This window comes from Silurus aristotelis (genome assembly GCF_946808225.1).
Source record: "Silurus aristotelis genome assembly, chromosome: 2".
NCBI classification, from domain to species: domain Eukaryota; kingdom Metazoa; phylum Chordata; class Actinopteri; order Siluriformes; family Siluridae; genus Silurus; species Silurus aristotelis.
The window spans coordinates 38,468,197-38,483,242 of NC_139575.1; the positions used below are offsets into that span (position 1 = coordinate 38,468,197).

The 15,046-nt window shown below is 42.8% G+C and overlaps 2 protein-coding genes across 2 annotated transcripts in view; both read right to left on the reverse strand.

Annotated features, from left to right (window-relative positions):
* Positions 1–2,859, reverse strand: part of LOC310717967 (uncharacterized protein) — a 2,905-nt gene extending 46 nt beyond the window's left edge. The window contains exons 1-2 of the mRNA XM_083526421.1: positions 1,730–2,859; positions 1–897 (exon numbers count right to left, since the gene is read on the reverse strand). The exon at positions 1–897 is cut by the window's left edge and continues 46 nt beyond it. Of these exons, the coding sequence (XP_083382547.1) occupies positions 206–826 (621 nt within the window). The 5' untranslated portion in view covers positions 827–897; positions 1,730–2,859 and the 3' untranslated portion in view covers positions 1–205. The remainder of the gene's footprint in view (positions 898–1,729) is intronic.
* Positions 2,860–3,036: 177 nt separating this feature from the next.
* Positions 3,037–11,726, reverse strand: LOC310717941 (uncharacterized protein). Its single transcript, XM_083526369.1, has 7 exons — positions 11,623–11,726; positions 9,253–9,315; positions 9,050–9,151; positions 7,952–8,056; positions 4,942–6,811; positions 4,278–4,328; positions 3,037–4,193 (listed from the first exon to the last, which is right to left on the reverse strand). Exons 1-7 carry the CDS (start codon positions 11,659–11,661, stop codon positions 3,925–3,927), a joined length of 2,499 nt encoding a protein of 832 aa, XP_083382495.1. The 5' UTR covers positions 11,662–11,726; the 3' UTR covers positions 3,037–3,924.
* Positions 11,727–15,046: the final 3,320 nt, after the last annotated feature.

Sequence of the window (15,046 nt, forward strand, 5' to 3'; positions counted from 1 at the left end):
CAGCAGTGACTGTTGCCTGAGTGCTGAAGGTTTGTGTCTTTGTGTTGCTGCTGTGATCATAAACACACACCATCCCAGGACTCTAAACACACTCTGTACTACACCTGTACACACCTTAACACACACAGAAACTCCCCACACAAACACCACCATGCTTCATCCCACTGTTTCTACCTGCAAAAAAACATCTTACACTTGTTTTCAGTTAATTAGTAGAAAAGTTGTTAATGATTTTTAGTCTTCCAGCTTTACGGAGGACAAACACCAGCTGAAACCATCCCACCATCAGGTTAATGATGAGACACACAGCGGTAGCATTTCTGTAGAAGGGGTTTGGCAGTGTGCTTAGTGCCCCAAACACCACGGCGATCGGTGTGTTCTGGACCAAAAACGTGAGCAGGTTCACGAGGACCAAGTGATAGGCTCGTTTTTTGGCTCGGCCGTCTGTCGCCCTGTCGGCGTTCCCCTCCCCCGGTCCCGGGTGTCTCAGAGCGCTCCGAATGGACACGCAGGGGAAGATGCTGCCGCTCATGAAGACGAAGTAGAAAACGCTGAAGACTTGGTTAGGAATGGAAGGGAAGGTCATCATGCAGACCACGCCACACGCCAGCGAGATCGTCCACGCTATGACACACAAGATCACTCGGTACCGGAGAGGTCTGAACCTCAGGTAGGTGATGGGATGCACAACGGCCAGGTAGCGCTCCAAACACACACAGCACTGCAGCATGGCTCGCACCGACATCCCCGTCCCCAGGATCAAACCCAGCACAGGGTAAAGCCACATCTCACAGATGAAGTTCAGTGCCAGGTGGAACGGCGCCATGAGCAGGAAGAAGATCTCAGCAGCGGCCTGGTTTACAGTGAAGACGTCACATGGATCCAACCTCCTGCCTCCTGTAAACAGAACCAGCATGATGTAGGAGTTCAGAGGAAGACCCAGGAGATAATTCAGGGCATGCTTGGAGATGATGAAGGAGATGTAGGACCAGCTTTCCACTGAACTGTAGTAGGAGTTTGTGGTGGTGTTGGTCGAGGAGATCATTGTTCCGTCTTAAGATAAAGCCAGCGCAGTGACAGCGAAGCAAATTAATCACAAACCCTGTCCCTGAAGGTCACGGCTGAGAAGCTTCATACCAGCTACAAACTACAAATCTGCAAACATACACATCCATAAATCACGAACATGAACAAAAATCCAACTGTTTGAAAGAAGGAAACGCTCACGTTCGATTCGCTGGCATCCTGCAGGGTGTGTGTGTGTGTGTGTGTGTGTGTGTGTGTGTGTGTGTGTTTTCTTGTCATGTCAATCAAATGTTTATGTAAAGTCGACACAATGATGACTTCAACAAACACACACACTGAAAACACACACGGCGTCGCAATGTTTATTCCTGAAATACACTTTTATATAAATATTTATTTACAACAAGTAAAATGTATAAAAGTGCAAAAATTACAACCAGAAAAAAACCAATAAAATAATTATTAATGGGCGTGTTTCTATAATGTCTATAAAATCAGTGTGTGTGTGTTACCATTTTTATACATTACACAATTAACTAATGATGTTTTAATTAACACAAAGTGTGACACACACACACACACACAGCATGTAGCTTTCACCCCGTATCCATGACAACGTAGCTATTATTAGCTTTTTATTTAGACACATGACACGTATCTGTTTATAGTTAATAAGTGAAGCAAAGCAGCTACACACACTTACCTCCTCTTCAGCTCTCAGAAGTGTGAACTCGTCTGTCCTGAAGATTTTGAGGTCATGTCAAAGCTTGACTTCTGACACTGGAGACTCCTTCCTTAAAATGTTAAATGAAACAAAAAACTCATTTTTCTGCCTGCAGTTCCTCTGTTTTCATGCTGAGTTGAGTCACTTTTACTTAATTCCATGTCAGAGGCTGCAATTCTTCTATGAAGGTCACTTTTGGCCAGACTTCTCCAGACAGTAGATGGGTATACATGGGTTCCACTGGGTTCCTCCAGTTCTTTGCTGATGGCACTACTGAACATTCTCTGGACCACGGCATCTACGCTCCTCAACATCGCCTGTTTCTTTGTGCTTCTTCAAAACAGCTTGACGAGCACATCTTGAGTGTCTGGTTGCTGTGCTCGGAGTTGCCATGGTGTAGGACCTTCCACAACCTCACCTTAGTAGCAGAGTTTGGCTCCTCCCCCAAGCTTCTACACACCAGTTGATGTTCATCAGCACCTGGTTGGATGAATTAGTTCATTACACACGTGAACCAGATTCTACAAAATGTAAGAAATACACAAACACTGATTTGATTTCTCTGTTTGCTTCTTTTTCCATTTTGTAAATGGATCGATATTTCTGAAAGTCTTCAGCGTTTCTTCTTGGCTGCTTCCGAACTTCTGCACAGCACCGAACATACACACAAATATACACATGAGGTGGCATCAAAAAACCTTTGAGGAGTCAGTGGGGCGAAAGACGTCATCCTTTGACCACGTGCCTTACCACGTCTGCTACTCTGACCCACGTGCCCACCCTGTCGCCGAGCTCCTCCTCACACGTGAGATTCTCTCCGGAAACAACACGATCCACCTTCCACACAAACCCTCTCGTGCAGACTTCACCCTCTTCCTGAAGATGAAGATCCAGCACGCCGTCACATTGTGGAGATCCAGAAGCTGCTTCGACACGTTCCAGAAGAACACGGAGCTCTGTATTACTGTGCCAGGGGACTAGGATGAAGATGATCGTGTGGAAATGAAGATATATAAAGTACTTTCTTGGAAACAGAGCGAGTCTCCAAACATTCTGATATCACCTCGTAATTTGCTGTCAATTATGAAATCTTGAAAGACGTGATAACGCACGTGTTCAGAACAGAACCAGCGGTGCAGCTCCCGACGTGAACTGGACCAAGTGTTTTAGCACGTTGACTTCTGAAGGCCGCTGCTCCCTTGTGCTGGCATCTGGTACAGAACTATTTTTTTATACACACACACACACACGCGCACACACACACACACACGCACTGCTCAGGGACGTGGTGTTGATGGTGTTTATTAACATGATTATTGTAACATCATACTGCGTGTGAAAAACGTTACAGCTGAACAGCTACAGTCACGTGGTTTCAGTGACACGAGGAGGAACGTGAATCATTTCATCCACACGATCATGAGGAAGATAAACCGGAGATCGAGTTCTGGATTGTTCAATAATAATAACGAGACGCCGCGAGCGCTACAGCTACAACACTCGTCTCCTTCACGTCATCGCCATGACAACGGACCTGTACAAGGAACGAGGGCGGCGTGTGAAGCGTCTCAACACGTGGCGTCTCACGTATATTTTTGACCTGTTTAAATTAAAATACTGCGTTCTGATTGGTCAGTTTTTTTTTATTGCAGTTATGTAGGATTAGACGTGAAAAAGTGCACCTTCGGTTTTCACGTATGCCCACGACACGAAACCTTTTAAAGGTTTACTACAAATCCAACGAACGATTCCTCACATCGGGTCTATTTGAGGTCTAACATGCAGAATGGATATAAAAGGTTTACGTTGTCTGATGAAAGTGCAGATTTTCTAAAGACAAAATAAAAACTAATGTCCGACTGGTGACGTGTTTTTATGACAAACGAGAGAAGTGTAAATTGTTTATATTCACACGAATGAGTAGTGTGTTCGCTAAGTTCGGTTTAAACAGCTAGCATTAGGAGCGATATACAGGAAACGTCAGACAGGCCACGCCCACAAGAGACATGCTATAATTGCTACGTGTGACTCGCCGCTAGCATGAGCGTAGAATAACACTAACATCAGGAACTGTGATCAGATACAGACTGAAGACGTGACGTTCATGAGAAAATCCCGGCGTCTGGAAACGTAACAGACTTTTTAACATTTTTAAAGGAACGAATGTTTTTTGCTCAGACTTTGTGACTGGCGTCTCTCTTCTGCGCCATGATGCGGTTGTAGATGTAGAACTTGACGCTCTGCCAGTCTCTCTTTTTTAGCGTCAAAGGTTCGGCGCTCAAGCAGTTCTCGCACGCCGCTTTGCCCGGGACTCGACAGGAAGTGATGTAATCCTTCATGTGCTTTTCCACCGCCTGGATTTCAGGCCCGCTCCATGTTTTCCTCTTCTTCTGAGACGTTCTCTTCCCGGGACAGGTTCCTGGTAACACGTCTGCGTTCGAGACTGAGGACGATTAAGAGCATTAATTATACATACGTCAAGAATAAATCATTGTGGAATAATAATGAGGAAGACGTGCGTTCATACCGGAACTTTCCCAACTCTTCTTCACTTTATCACTGCTCAGATCCATTTTCTCTACAGAGAAATAAAAACACCAACGATTACATTCAGCTTTGTACTCCGACTCTGACTTCAAGTGTGAGTCGGAGAGGGACTGAGTCAGTGAATCAGTAAGGGACTGAGTAAACGAGTGAGTAAATTAGTGAGTGAGGCAGTGAGTCAGTGAGGGACTGAGTCAGTGAATCAGTGAGTAAATGAGTCAGTGAATGAGGGAGTGAGTCAGTGAGTAAATGAGTCAGTGAATGAGTGAGTGGATGAGTGAGTGAAGCAGTGAGGGACTGAGTCAGTGAATCAGTGAAAGGGGCAGTGAGTCCGTGAGAGACTGAGTCAGTGAATCAGTGAGTAAATGAGTCAGTGAATGAGTAAGTGAGGCAGTGAGGCAGTAAGGGACTGAGTCAGTGAATCAGTGAGTAAATAAGTCAGTGAATGAGTGAGTGAGGCAGTGAGGGACTGAGTCAGTGAATGAGTAAAGGACTGAGTCAGTAAGGGACTGAGTAAATGAGTCAGTGAATGAGTGAGTGAGGCAGTGAGTCAGTGAGGGACTGAGTCAGTGAATCAGTGAGTAAATGAGTCAGTGAATGAGTGAGTGAGTCAGTCAGAGAATTAACGAGTCAGTGAGTGAACATACCATCAGCTTGAACGTTGATGTCTGAGAAGTTCTTTCCCATGAACTCCATCATTCGTCCCTGCTCCATAGCCGTTAGCACCTTGTGCACTTTGGCCAGCTGTAGTGTTCTTTCCTGCAGGGGGTAAAACTCATCCTGGATGATCAGCTCGTGTCCGAGAAAGCTCGCTAACTGGTTTATCTCCGGGTCTCCGAGATTCAGCACCGTGGACAGTGTCGCCATGCGCTTCCTCAACTTCCAGCAGGTGAGTGCCTGAGGATCCTTCGCTCCGCAGATCAACGAAAATCCTCGCACGCAGTCCGAACACCTGAAATGGGACGAGGCAGAGGGTCGGGCGAAGACGTACGTGTTGTCCTTCACCACGCCGCAGGTTTCACGCTTTTCTACCAGCAGCTGCAGAGCGCGGAGCATCTTAAGAGTCAGCAGGATGGGGATGGGACGCGCTCCGTCTCGCCGGATGACGATTTTATAAAAATGGCGGCAGAGTTGTTTCTCCACCTCGGTCAGAGCCCAGTCGATGTCTGTGGCAGGATCGGCGTTGTCTCGGGATAAAAAAGTATCGAGCGTCATGCTCACCACCTCGTTTTCCCGGCTCCGGTTGAACAGAATGATTTGCGTCAAAGCGACTTTGGCTAGATCCGACCAGTGTTTGGTGGACGACTCGGCGGATAATTGCTCGGTGAACTCGTCCTGCGCTTTGTCCAGGAACACGTGGAGCTTCTGAACATCTTCTGTGAACGCCAGCAGCGTCGGAGGTTTATATTTCACTTCCTCGTCCTCGGAGTTCCTCAGCACCGTCGCGCACAGCAAATCGTTCCAGCGTTCCTCGTGGATCTTCTGGAAGTTCTGCAGCTTCTTGGCCAGCTTCGTGTTCTTCGGCATCACCACTTTGGTCCGGATGAGGCGGCTGAGCTGCGCCAGGCAAACCGCCAGCTTTTTAGCCAGGGAGGGGATTTTGTAGGTGTTCTTCTCGCTGTTGTATTCACACGCGTGTCGTACGGCTTCCACCGCCTGCATGCAGTTATACGGGTCGATAAAATCCTCCAGCTTCCTGAGACACGTCACATTCCGGCCGCTCAGCAGCAGCTTTCCCAACTCTCGTAACTTCTGCCGAATGAAGCACTGCCCGTTCGGGGAGTCTCCGCTCTTCCGGAGCCAGTGTTCCGCCATCTGGATGATGCAGCCGTCGTTTTTGACGGCTTCCGTGATTTCGTCCGTGACCATGACGCTTAAGATCTTCCACAGCTCGGGGCTGATGTTCGGAGGAACGGGCTGCGTGGCCGCACACAGAGACAGCGCTCGGTTCTTCCCGGGTTTGGGAACGTAGTCTTTGGGACTCAGTTTGCAGACCTTCATGTGTCTCCACAGGACTTTTTTCGTGAACAAGCCCTGACAGTGAGGGCAGTGCATGAAGTCACTGGCCTTCATATCTCCTCGTGGGCGTTTATAGGGGATCAGGTCTCCCTTCCCCGATTTCAGCACCGCGATGTTGTGGATGTAGTTCCCTCGGAGTCGGAGCTCGTCCAAATAAATCCTCCTCTGTTTGGACCCTTTTGGAAAACCGCACGCTTTCGAGACTTCCTCTTCCTTCGAGTGGACGTCCTCCAGATGTCTTGCGATTTTGCTGAAAGGTTTCGAGCAGAACAGGCAGTAGTGTTTTTTGTTGTAAACTCTCCTCCCGTCCTCCGTTTTCTCAGTCTTGTTTACAGCCACACCGTCGACCTTCGACCTCCGCTGAGCGGCAGCGCGGGGACGAGGACGATCACTGACGTCCGAGCTGCTCGCGTCGCTCTCGTCTCCGGGTTTGGACGGCAGATCCTCCCCACTGTCTGACGCAGAGTCGTTCGACTCGTCAGTAAACAACTCGTCCAACTAAAAACAGGAAGTTTATAAACAGATAAATACATATTTCTATCACTATGTTAATAATATATTTATTCATATAAATAATAAAATCATTTGAATGTTTCTTGGCTTCTCAGTTTGACTGATTTAACCAAAGAAATATTAACCAATCAGAGAACAGGAGGTGGGCCTAGTCTTAGTCAGCAAATCAGTGAGTGAGTCAGTGAATCCGTGAGAGACCGAGTCTGACTCAGTGAATCAGTGAGAGTCTGACTCAGTGATGTAAACAACTCAGTGATATAAACGACTCAGTGAATCCGTGAGAGACCGAGTCTGACTCAGTGATGTAAATGACTCAGTGAATCAGTGAGAGTCTGAGTCTGACTCAGTGATGTAAATGACTCAGTGAATCAGTGAGAGACTGAGTCTGACTCAATTATGTAAATGACTCAGTGAATCAGTGAGAGACTGAGTCTGACTCAGTGATGTAAATGACTCAGTGAATCAGTGAGAGACTGAGTCTGACTCAATGATGTAAATGACTCAGTGAATCAGTGAGAGACCGAGTCTGACTCAGTGATGTAAATGACTCAGTGAGTCCGTGAGATACCGAGTCTGACTCAGTGAATCAGTGAGAGACTGAGACTGAGTCTGACTCAGTGATGTAAATGACTCAGTGAATCAGTGAGAGACCGAGTCTGACTCAGTGATGTAAATGACTCAGTGAGTCCGTGAGGGACTAAACAGAACTTTATAAACAAATAAATACTGTATGTATTTTTATCACTGTGTTAATATTTATCATTTAATATCACTAAATAATCGTTTCAATGCTCTGAATAATTATTTTTTATTTCTGGCTTCTCAGTTGTCTGATTGATTTAAATGAATAAATGAGTATTAAACTGAGAGCTCGTCCGTGCATTATTTATCCAGAACTGTAGAATATTTACGATAGAAAATTCCAACAAAAACCAAACCATCTTTATACATTCATAACTCAACGATATTTCTGCAACCTTTTATCTTTTCAATTCATCATCCAAGCCCCGTGTTTTATAAGTGAGTTGGAGGTGAACAGCGCCACCATGTGTATGAGAGACTCAGGACAGATTTTTTTATCCTGTTCATTACACATCAATCTAATGACCATGAAATAAAACATACGATGCTTTTAGACTTCCTCAGTCTGGAGGCACAGATGTCTTCATCACTGTCCTCAGAGGAGTAAATGTTTAATCTGGAGTAGGACCCGGGAGAATCCTTCAGATCCTACAAATAAACAAGAACGTCACAAGAACCTCAGCATTTTAGCATTTTATTTAGTTTTTTCACCTTTACATAATTTTCATTTTAATAAAAAAATTATAAAAACAAAAACAATGAACACAATTTATGATATTAAATTAAAATAGAAATTTAAATATTCATATAAATTATTATTATCAATAATCATTTCTATAATAATTATTATTTATTATTATATAATAATTTATATAAATATCTATAATACACCGTTATAAAAATGTAATAATTTAACAATGCCATAATGAGTAAACAAACTATTAATAACAGTAAAAATATATTTAAAAATTGATGCGTTAGCAATCTAACAATACAAAACAATTCGATTTATTATTCAAATTAAATAAAAGCATCAATAAATAAATAAAAAAGCAATAATAAAAATAAAATATTTCTAAAATTTACTCTGTTCATTAATTATTAATTTATTCATGTATATAATAATAATAATAATAATAGTACATTATATATAATACACACACACACACACACACACACACACACACACACACAGTATATCACAAAAGTAAGTGCACCCCTCACATTTCACGATTGTAGTATCTTTTCAAGGGACAAAACCCTAGAAATAAACCCTGGATATATTTTTCGCACGATCAGTGTGCAGCTTGTAGATCACTTCAGATTGATCGATTTTTGCTATTTTTTTATTAATCAGCTCGTCTGAGAGACGGTTTGTTTACTGAGATACTGAGACCCCACGCAAGGTCCGGAGATCCGCAGCCGAGTGGTACCTTAGTGAATTAATCGAGACATTTCGTCACCTCAATACAATAATGTGTTTTAAAAATAGGATAAAATGTGTCAGTGGAAACGGTGTAAAATTTTATTCCTAACGTTGGATTTCCGCCAATTTTAAGATAATCCGCAACTTGCTGTTAGTTATGTTCCAAACGAGAACCCGCGACTCCCGAGCCACATATTATCGGGGGTTTACTGTACCTGCTCATTAGTGTTTCCTGAGCTGGAGAACTCCTGGTGATCATCTGCAGGTTTTGAGGAACAGCTGAGGAAGTGCTCTGTGTGAGAGCTGCTCTCTGATTCCTGAGGAGGAAACACTTCCTGTTTATCTTCTACATGCTCACTGTGTACACTCATCTGGGCAGGTGTGTGTGTGTGTGTGTGTGTGTATGTGTGTGTGTTACCTGCTGAGTGATAGGAGGTTTCCACTGAGTGTTTCCCTCTGCACCGCCGTGAAACTCCATCATCTACAACACACACATAACACACTCATTATTCTCATTCTTAACTCATAAACTCATTATTAACACACACATTTAATATAAAACACACACACACACACACACACACACACACACATCCGTCTAACACACACTAACACACACTCATCTCTCTCTCTCACACACACACACATCTCTCTAATACACACACACACACACACATCTCTCTAACACACACACACACACACCTCTAATACACACACACACACCTCTAATACACACACACACACATCTCTCTAACACACACACACACACACACACACACACACACATCCGTCTAACACACACTAACACACACTCATCTCTCTCTCACACACACACACACACACACACACACACACACACACACACACACCTCTAATACACACAAACACACACATCTCTCTAATACACACACACACACACACACATCTCTCTAACACACACACACACCTCTAATACACACACACACACACACACACACACACACACACACACATCCGTCTAACACACACTAACACACACTCATCTCTCTCTCTCACACACACACACATCTCTCTAATACACACACACACACACACATCTCTCTAACACACACACACACACACACACCTCTAATACACACACACACACCTCTAATACACACACACACACATCTCTCTAACACACACACACACACACACACACACACACACACACACACACACACACACATCCGTCTAACACACACTAACACACACTCATCTCTCTCTCACACACACACACACACACACACACACACACACACACACACACCTCTAATACACACAAACACACACATCTCTCTAATACACACACACACACACACACATCTCTCTAACACACACACACACCTCTAATACACACACACACACACATCTCTCTAACACACACACACACACACACACACACACACACATCCGTCTAACACACACTAACACACACTCATCTCTCTCTCTCACACACACACACACACACACACACACACACACCTCTAATACACACAAACACACACATCTCTCTAATACACACACACACATCTCTCTAACACACACACACACACACACACACACCTCTAATACACACACACACACATCTCTCTAACACACACACACACACACACACACACACACACACACACACACACACACCCGTCTAACACACACTAACACACACTCATCTCTCTCTCTCACACACACACACACACACACACACATCCGTCTAACACACACTAACACACACTCATCTCTCTCTCTCACACACACACACACACACACACACACCTCTAATACACACAAACACACACATCTCTCTAATACACACACACACACACACACATCTCTCTAACACACACACACACACACACACACACACACACACACCTCTAATACACACACACACACATCTCTCTAACACACACACACACACACACACACACACCTCTCTAACACACACACACACATCCGTCTAACACACACACACACATCCGTCTAACACACACACACACATCCGTCTAACACACACACACACACACACACACACACACACACACGCACACTCATCTCTCTAATACACACACACACACACACACACACACTCATCTCTCTAATACACACAAATACACACAGCCTGTTGATACACTTTCTTTCATTGACACACTTGTGAAAAGTGTGTGCGTGTGTGTGTGTGTGTGTGTGTGTGTGTGTGTGTGTGTGTAAAGTGCTGAAGGTGACTCGGGAGCTCAGTGTTGATGTTTTGTTAATCGGTTTATTAAAAAAAATAAAATAGTGGGAATTTGAAGTCACACTTATCACTTTATAACGGGGTTCTAACTGACTAATAACAGGAGCTCTGCTGTTCCTGGTTCCTGGGTTAAGTTCCTGCTCAGGTTCCTGGTCAGGTTCCTGGTCAGGAGAGCAGAAGTTCCCCTCTGAGCTCCACATCACTGTCACTTCAGGACTGCTGAATGAGCGACACAGCGCCCCTAGCGGTGTCCACAGAAACACGGCTCAGATTCAGCAGCGCTCAGTCCATATAAAATCGTGATTTCGTTTTTCCTTCGAGAAAAATATTTTATTGCGAAAATGTAAAATGTAAATGTAGTTGTTTTTATGAATAATAAACTCTTATTGTAAAGAGCGCACACTGTGCAAACCAGTGAAACAAAAGACACCAAATCTCTTCGACATGGCGCTGAAATTTCACTACACAGTAACTACAACTGCGGGAATTAACAAATAAAACCGAACAATAAAAACATGACGCACTGTTATTTACCTTTTCTGTCCTTTTTCCTTCAAGGTTCCCATAAGACATGCAGAGAGAGAGAAACACACACACCACCTTATTTCCGGTATATTCCGAAAACCTTCACTTCCGGTATTTAAAGACTTTTTTTTATTTTCAAAATAAAGGTTCACCCCGTCAGTGATGGGAAGATCGGATCTTTTTAGTGACTCGGTTTTTTGAATCTTTGAATGAACGAATCTTTTATTGAGTCATTTATTTGATTTCAGAAACAATAAATAAAATGTTACATTTTCAATAATCAGATCCCCAAACACGTCTACATACACCAACTTTAACTACAGCTCTAATGATTTATCTATGTGTATATAACTGCATAGCGTCTAATGAAGTCACGTGATAAAAGCATAAACGACTCGGATTAGAAAAGTCGACAGGTGAACTACTCAGTTTGGTTTCCTGAACATAACATCGAGATTCTGTGACGCTTTGCTCATGTGCATCGAGTAGAAAATGAACAAATCACAGTTTGAGACGCCTCACGTGTGGCTACATGATCCTACTAGAAACATGATCTGTACAAATGCGTTTATTTCTGCTCTGAAACATGTCGAAACTCTTTACACCAGTTTAGTGTATTTATAATAGTGCACTGGTTACACGACTCGATCCGTACCGGAAATCTTTCTTTACTGGTTCTCTTTGTATAAATACACAGTTTTGGTGAAGTAGACGCATAAACGACTCATCACTACCATACACGTGGAAGATTAACACCCTACTGGTGTTCAGGAGCCGAGAGCTGCAGTGTTTAATCAGTTCAACACCCTGAGATCCTGGTGTGAGATTTAACAGGTTCTTTTCTGCTGTGGGTTTGATTTGGATCGACGTTTGTGAATGTGTAAAGCTGCGGCTGCTTCTGAAACCCCAATCCGCTTATCTCACCGCTATACACAAATCTCTCTTACACACACACACACACACACACACACACACACACACACACACACACACACACACCTCATGTTAATAAAACCACACAAATCATCTGATCATTTACTTTAATAGTTACAATATAAATCAAAAGGATGCATGGACAGAGAAGATCAGACAGATGCATGGACAGAGAAGATCAGACAGATGCATGGACAGAGAAGATCAGACAGATGCATGGACAGAGAAGATCAGACAGACAATTAAATGGACTGATAAATAATGATTTCCATTAGATTCTCAAAGACTTCCATTAGGGATTTTCTTTGTTTGTATTAAATGCCACCAGATCCTGAGCCACTTTTTCATGGTTAGATGTTCACCCTCAGAATAGGATTCAATAAGTGGGACGATGGAGAAGGAAACATTCCATTAAAACATCATTAGGAGCCACACAGTCCACTAAGATTCCACTACAGACCACGAGAAGCACATTACACTCTATTAGGAACCATTGGGAAGAACAGATCACATAAATGTATAGTTAGAAACCATCAGAAACCCATGAAACCACTCGATGGACCATTATGAAGGATATATTTCACTAAACTACCATTACAGACCACCAAGAACACCATTAGGATCCATTAGAAACCTGCTGCGTGGTGGTTCTGCGTCTACACATCGTTCACGGCAGTTTTGCGTATTTGTGGAGAACATAAATGGGATGGACGAAGCCTCCAGCGATGTTGATGAACATTCCGATGGCCACACCCAGGTGAAAGCTCTCTGGAGGTAAAGTGTTGAGGAGGCCGAACGAGACGACTATGGGAATAACCTGAACCAAAAACGTGATGAGATTCATGGAGATGATTTTGAAGGCCCTTTTTTTAGCTGCGTTCATCTCGCCATTGTCCTTGTCGCTCGGGCCGGGACGCACCAGAGCTTTTAGGACTGAGAGGCAGCAGATGGAGTCGAGAAAGAATACGACGAAGTAGACGGCCCCGAAAACATTGTAAGGAACCGCGGGGAACATGCAGCTGGAGGCGCTTCCGATTCCCAGCGCGATTAACCACGCGCTGGACGCCAACCCGACTCGATACCGCATGGGTTTGAACTTCAAGAAGATCATGGGATGGATGACGGCTACGTACTGCTCCAAACACAGCCAGCACTGGAACAGGTAACGTCCGGCCAGGCAGGTGCCGAGCCACAAACCCAGCAGAGCTCCGACACACAGCTCCAAACTAATGATACACACGCAGTACAGAGGAGCCACCAGGCAGTACAGGATCTCCACCAAGGTGAGGCACACGGCAAAAATCACGTTCACGTCTACGCTTCTTCCTCCTCCACCTGGTTTTGACAGGAGCAGGTGCATGGCGTAGCACTGCAGAGGAAAACCCAAGCAGAGGTTCATAACCTGCGAGGCGATCACGATGGCCACAGTGGTCACGCCCATCTCAACCTGGCTCACGTTCGTCTGAGACACGTTCATCTTCTCCAGCTGGAAAAAACCCAGACGTGTTCATGTTAAACATCAGACCTGAACATTCACCGGACGTGAAATCGAAGCCGGCGGTTATATGGAAATAAAAACATGAAATCAAAAACTATCAAGAAACATCATGCAAATACGCCAAGCGCAAAGGATCATGGGAGATTATTTTACATCATATTTACATTTACTTATTCAGCATTTTATCCAAAACACAAACAAACTCAGAATTATATATATATAATTAAGTATAATAACAATAACAATAATAATAATAATAATAATAATAATAATAATAATAATAATAATAACAATAATAATAATAATAATAATAATAATAATAACAATAATAATAACAATAATAATAATAATAACAATAATAATAATAATAATAATAATAACAATAATAACAATAATAATAATAATAATAATAATAACAATAATAATAATAATAATAATAATAATAATAATAATAATAATAATAATAATAATAACAATAATAATAATAACAATAATAATAACAATAATAATAATAATAATAACAATAATAATAATAATAATAATAATAATAACAATAATAATAATAATAATAATAATAATAATAATAACAATAATAATAATAATAATAATAATAATAATAATAACAATAATAATAATAACAATAATAATAACAATAATAATAATAATAATAATAATAACAATAATAATAATAATAAAATGGTCCTCATGTCTTTGAATGCAGAAGCATGAAATCTTCCCTTCGCTTGAACTTGGAGACCCCAAACCTGTTCTGCACAAAGCGGTGCACAAATCCAGCTCCATGAAGATCTGCTTTCCATGGTGTTGGAGTAGAAGACCTCCTGCTATAAACCATATTGAACACCTTTGGGATGAATGTGAACACTGACTGCACCCCAGGAACCTCCTCACCTTCTCACCTACATCACTACCTGACTTTACTGACACACATCCTTGTGGCTGAACGAATCTCCATAAAAACTAGTGGAACATCTTCCCAGAAGA

Coding starts and splice junctions, on each gene's coding strand:
- LOC310717941 (XM_083526369.1), bottom strand. CDS start 11,661: ATGTCTTATGGGAACCTTGAAGGAAAAAGGACAGAAAAG. Junction 9,152..9,252: donor AACCTCCTATCACTCAGCAG/GTAACACACACA, acceptor TTTCCTCCTCAG/GAATCAGAGAGCAGCTCTCA. Junction 6,812..7,951: donor TGAGGAAGTCTAAAAGCATC/GTATGTTTTATT, acceptor TCCTGTTTTTAG/TTGGACGAGTTGTTTACTGA.